General features: G+C 31.5%; 1 protein-coding gene across 1 annotated transcript; it reads right to left on the bottom strand.

The window, feature by feature from the left end:
- Positions 1-340: 340 nt before the first annotated feature.
- On the bottom strand, positions 341-1709 carry LOC107916703 (ribulose bisphosphate carboxylase small chain, chloroplastic-like). Its single transcript, XM_016846052.2, has 3 exons — positions 1075-1709; positions 846-980; positions 341-759 (listed from the first exon to the last, which is right to left on the bottom strand). The coding sequence occupies exons 1-3, from the start codon at positions 1246-1248 to the stop codon at positions 529-531; spliced, it is 540 nt and encodes a 179-aa protein (XP_016701541.1). The 5' UTR covers positions 1249-1709; the 3' UTR covers positions 341-528.
- Between the last annotated feature and the right edge of the window lie 4373 nt (positions 1710-6082).

Raw genomic sequence — 6082 nt, forward strand, 5'->3', positions numbered from 1 at the left:
TTTGAGGTAAAATTAACATTTTTACAAATTATAGAACTTAATTTTATCTACTTAATGATGTTATTTCTAAATATATTTCCAAAGTTTAATGAGAGAGGAGAATGAAGTGCATTGACTAATTGTTGAAAAATTTTATCCTCATCTTGGAAACCAATACCACAAAAATTTTATCCACACTTATATATCTATTTCAGCATTCTCCTTCTAAAACATTGCTGATATTCCAAAATCCATGTTAATTTTATCTTAATTAATACATTTACCATCCATGTTGAAAACTGCCCACCAATTTTCCAGAGGAAGAAAACAAAGTAAAAATAAAAGTGTAGGTTGAAGGAAATTGGGAAGAAAACCAACTTTTATTCATTAGTTCTCAGCCTTTCTTCCAATGAAAATCCAAAAAGGATTAAAACCCAGAAATCGAGAAACAAAGGCCAATAACTCAAAGAAAGAGAAAAACAAAAGTAAAGAACATGGTTTTTCTGAGTACAAATTCAAACAAATGGAGAGACAAAGTTTATAAAAAGCTTAGAAGCCTGGAGGCTTGTAGGCAATGAAACTAATGCACTGCACTTGACGCACGTTGTCGAAGCCAATGATTCTAATGAATGCATTGGGGTATTCCTTCTTGCATTCCTCAAGCTCCTTCAATACCTGAGCCGAGTCGGTGCACCCGAACATAGGCAGCTTCCACATGGTCCAGTAGCGTCCATCGTAGTACGTGGGTAGGCTCGAGTATTTACGGTGCACGAATCCCTCCTGCACATGCATATAAAACACACTTAATCAACTCAAATATCCCACTAAAAAGTGGAGGAATGGAATAATTTAGAGCTCGAAAATACCTCTAATTCGAATTCCAAGCAAGGAACCCATTTTGAGCGAAGAAGGTAATCCACTTCCTTAGCCAACTGCACGGGTGTAAGATCGGGGAGGTATGAGAGAGTCTCGAACTTCTTCTTTCCAGTAGGAGGCCACACCTAGAAAACAACACCAAATATAAAACAAATTTTCATTCAATTTTCCACCAAACATTACACTAAAACTTAAACAAAAAATTTGATATAAATTTACCTGCATGCATTGCACTCTGCCGCCATTGCTTGCGAGAGAAGTAATGTCGTTGTTGGCCTTCCTGGTGACTGGGAAAGCAGAGGCAGACTTGAGGCCGGTGAAAGGAGCGACCATGTTAGCCTGTGCCGGAGAGGCAGTGGCAATGGTAGCCGATGAGATCATTGAGGAAGCCATTGCTAGTAGTGGGTACTAGTAGTGTATGCTATAGCTAAATATATCTCCCTTAATAATGTTTATTCCCCAGTGCCAATCCCCTATATATAATGGTGGAATTTGGGTATAACATCCTATGGTTACAAAGCTTTGAGGTTGAATTAGGAGAAAGGGTGACCGTCGGATTGAAAATTTGAAGAGACTATAGCATAATGACCACAGAGAGGGTGGGAAATAGTTGAACAGTAGCCTTATCTTCGGCACCACAATGATAGTGCCACGTGGAAGAAGCTCAATGATCTTATCTCATCCAATGGGAGGGCATGAATGTGTGATGGGCATTGCCTTAGTGTTACCCTTCTTGTCAGTCTTATTCTCTTCCTTGCATTTTTTGCACAAAAGATCAACATGGACCCATTCGGCAGAGTCCTTTGGGAAAATCTATGACCATACCTTCATGCTTGGTCAGGTTTAGACCAATGGATTCGACATTTCGGTTGTATTTGGATCATCTTTATTGCTTCTATTTCTTTGAGTTGCATTTGAATTTCATCAATTCGAATTAGAATTTGATAAATGGAGTTATTTTAGTGTCAGCTTTTTTACTTTAATTTTTAGAATTAAAGTTATTTTAGGATTTAATGTGTTTTTAGTTTTTTAGGATTCAATTTACTAAATTGTAAAATTAAAGTAGTTTCTTATTTTTAATTTAGACATTTCAACTATTTTAATAGGAGCCATAATATATTTGAGATCACGGGAGTTAGATGAGATGGCAAGAGTTCTCTTGTCTTAATTAGTGGAGGGTTCGATCCTCGCCTTGGGTTTTGAAACTGTTTTAAAACTTGTGGCCAGTATCTACCCCTTAATAGACCTAAAGAATATGGAGGATTAGTTACTAGACTCGCTCCGATAAATACATTAAAAAAAGTAAATTTGGATCAATTTAAGTTGGATGTTTTCTGGTGTAATATAGTTTAATCTATATGTATAGGAAATTCAATTATTTTCAACTTAGATAATTTAGGTTTCACATATGAGTTCAATTTATTAACTTTTAAAATAAAAAATCAAATTGAAACAGAATATACGTACAACTAGTTTTGTACTTGCATGTTGCAGAATAAAATTTTATTTATTTAAATATACGATCTTATACTCTTCACAAATTTAGAATTTAGTTTTTGTACTTCTATTTCTATGAAAGTCTCTCTACTTTTCAAATTTTAGAATCTAGGTCCACTTGTTATTATTGTTATTTTTTTATTAAATTTGTTGATGTTATGTTTTGAATAAAAAATACTCACTTGATAGTCATATAACTAAAAAATGACATTGTAATGAATCTGAATTTAAAAAAATAATTTTAACAATGTTAACAATTAGACTTAAAATTTGAAATCTGAAAAGTAGAACTACTAAACTCTTAAAAATGAAAGTATGGAGATTAAATTTCAAAATTACAAAGAGCACATGGACTTATGGCATGTTTTAACCATGTTTAAACATAGAAATTTAATATTTTATAGGGTAAATTATACAATTAATCACCTAATAATTAGCATGTTTCTGTTTTGGTCACCTCATTGAATTGTTAACAAAAATGGTGAGGTGGCATTTTTCTTACTTGGTATAATAACATATTTAGTCCACAATATTTACATATTCTATCCAATTAATCTTAATTCTAAATAATTTAACAAATTTATCCCTTCACCTATATAAATTCTATCAATTTAGTTCTCAAACACATTTTAGAAAAATGGCAAACTGATAAACCTAGCTATAGCGTGAGCTTGACAGCTTTTGGTTACTTGGTGCTTGTTCAAAACATTTTCTTTACCATTCCTCTAAAGGTAAAGACTAATGCAACAAATTCCACAGGAAAACTTAATAAGCTTCTCTCCTAAGCACAATACGCTAAGACTCGAAAATAAAAATCAAACCATCCCCTGTATAAATTACACCTAAAAGGATTATTATCTCAATTCTCAACAAATCTAGCTAAATTCTCAAAAAATTAATTTGCAATACATATATATATCCTATAGTAGCACTAAAATTAATCTCTTCATGCAAGTGCTCTCTAATAGCAATATCGAATCTCTACCCAAATAGTTAACCGATAAGGTGAAAAACTATCATACCACACTTCATAATTAAAAGCATTTAAAATGAGGTTTTTTAAAAAAATCTATAATAGTTAAAACTTTAAAATCATATTTTTAAATAAAAACTTAACAAATAATTAAAAATTTAAATAAATAAAAAAAGTTTTTTTTCATAATTTAAAATATAAAAAATTAACGTGTTTCTTTAAAACAAAATAATAAATAAAATAAATAAATAAAGTTGTTACTGTCTTAATAATTTTTTATTATCTTAAAATGCTATATTAATAAATTACAAAATTATTTACTAACTTAACCTAATTAAAGCACAATTAGTACATATATAATCAATCATTTTAAAATGCATTTGATATTGGTTATTTTGATCAATTAATTGAAGGTATTAACTATTCGTGTTAATTTTGATATCTCAAGCTTTTGATATAACAACATTTAAGATAAAAGGTATCAATTATACGAGTTAATTTTGATGTCTCAAGCTTTTGATATAACAATATTTAAGATAAATTTTTTTATATATATTATATTTCCTAAGTTTGGTGAAAATATGGTTGAAAATTTTATCAAACATTTTCAAAGACTTGCAAAATGTTCAATACCAAAGTGTTTTGAAGTGTTTAAAATGTTTTCAAGGCACTTTGGTAGTCAAGTCTCGAGCATAGGACTATATGCCTCAAGACGTGAAAGTTCAAATGCAAAAATTTACTTCATGGGTTGCAAGTCTAGAGACATTGGCCTATATGACTCGAGACATATGTCTGTTTGTCTCGAGACATAGCCCGCCAATGTCTATATGACAGCTATTTTTCAACCATGCCTCAAGACATCTTGCCAAGTCTTGAGACCTGGACTGCATGGACACTTTTTCGACTTGAAGTTAATGGGTAAAAAGACATCTCTCTTCTTTCCCAATTTCAAGATTGAGCAAATTAGCCCTTATCAAAAAATCAAAGTAATTTAATCCCTGTCAAATTTGAAAGTGAGCAACTAAGGACAATTAATCACAACGTTAATTTTTTCCATCAATTGTACATGATTTTGATTGGAATAATAATAAATTTAGTCTTCAAATTTTACATATTTTGTCTATTTGGTGCTAGTTTAATAAATTTACTGCAACATTTGTGTAAATGTTAGGGCTAAATTTGTTGAATTTTGTAGAATTAAAGCCAAAATGAAAAAATATATAAACATCAAAGGCTAAATTTGTTAATATACTAATCAAATTTATGTATAATTGGCGGAATACATTAATTCCTTTATTAGTCGACCTTAGTTGCTCACTTTTAAAATTGAAAAAGATTAAATTGCTACAGATTTTTTTGAAATGGGCCAATTTGGTCAATTTCAAAATTAAAAAGGACCAACGATGTCTTTTTACCGAATTAATGCTTCCAAGTGCTTTATTTTATCCCCAATGTCCACAAACTTGTTTCTTGATATAAATACACTTCAAGACTCGAGAAAGAGACATCCAAGCATCAAAGTCAAGAGAAAATTTTCAAATTATTTATTCTTTCATTTTCTCTTGTACATATCTCTAGGAGCTTATTGTTAGATCTTTTATCACTATCTTTTCATTTATTTGAAAGCTTAATTTTTGTAAACACATACCTTGTACAGGTCTCTTTGTTTACGCTCTTTCATATCACCAATTGTAAATTGAGAGGTTAGTTGAGCACAAAAACTAATAAGGGTTCTAGTTTAGCCATAAAAGATAGGGAGAAAGGTTCTATTTAAGCCTTGTTAAAAGAATATTATCGTAAAGGTTATACATTTTCCTTGAAAGGTATCAATTCTAGCAGTGACTTGAGAAACTCTTATTGGTGGAAAGCTAAGGTAGTGGAGGTAGACAATTGGGGTCAAACCACTATAAATTGAATTTTCCAAACTTTTCTTCCATTTCTTTGTCATTTAAAAAAATTTGTAGAAATTCTTAAAACACTAATTCACCCCTTTTAGTATTATTTGGTCCTAACAATTGGTATCAAAGATAGTTCTCCATCAAAGGTTTCACCATGGAGAAAGGTGATTGAAGGCAAAATTATCAAGTACAAAGATGTTAGAAGATTTCGGCTCAACTAGCTTGGGTGAAGGCTAATCATTTGTGAGCCACCATCCTTCAATAAAGAGGTCTACTTATATTGGAAGACAATGATAAAACTCTTCATTCAAGAATTTGATTATCATGATAATCACAAATGGTGATTTGATTGTGCCCAAGGATGAAGATGAGTAGGAAGAAGGTGACAAAAAGAAAGCTCAACTCAATGCCAAAACCATGAACACTCTCTTTTGTTCATTAAAGGCATAATGAGTACAAAAAAAGCCTCCCAATTTCAAAATACAAAAAATATTTGGAACAAGCTTGCCACCACTTAGGAAGGAACAAGCCAAGTCATGGAATCCAAGATTGATTTACTCACTTGAAAATGAGATTTTCAAGATGAATTCGGAGGAGAGCATCAAAGACATGTCAAATATCTTCACTAACATCATCAATGGATTGAAGGCACTTGGGATGACTTATCCCAACAAAGAAACAATAAAGAAATTACTCAATATCCTAGCAAAGGAATGGGAAGCAAAAGTGACGGTTATTGAAGAATCCAAGGATTTGGATAAGCTCATAAGTTCACTCATCACCTATGAGATGAAGCTAAAGCATGGAAAGAGAAAAACAAGGCAAGTAGGAGTTGCTATAAAGTCCTCCATCCAAGAAG

The sequence above is a fragment of the Gossypium hirsutum genome, chromosome D11, assembly GCF_007990345.1.
Source record: "Gossypium hirsutum isolate 1008001.06 chromosome D11, Gossypium_hirsutum_v2.1, whole genome shotgun sequence".
NCBI classification, from domain to species: domain Eukaryota; kingdom Viridiplantae; phylum Streptophyta; class Magnoliopsida; order Malvales; family Malvaceae; genus Gossypium; species Gossypium hirsutum.

Coding starts and splice junctions, on each gene's coding strand:
- LOC107916703 (XM_016846052.2), bottom strand. CDS start 1,248: ATGGCTTCCTCAATGATCTCATCGGCTACCATTGCCACTGCCTCTCCG. Junction 981..1,074: donor GCAGAGTGCAATGCATGCAG/GTAAATTTATAT, acceptor GTTGTTTTCTAG/GTGTGGCCTCCTACTGGAAA. Junction 760..845: donor GCTTGGAATTCGAATTAGAG/GTATTTTCGAGC, acceptor ATGCATGTGCAG/GAGGGATTCGTGCACCGTAA.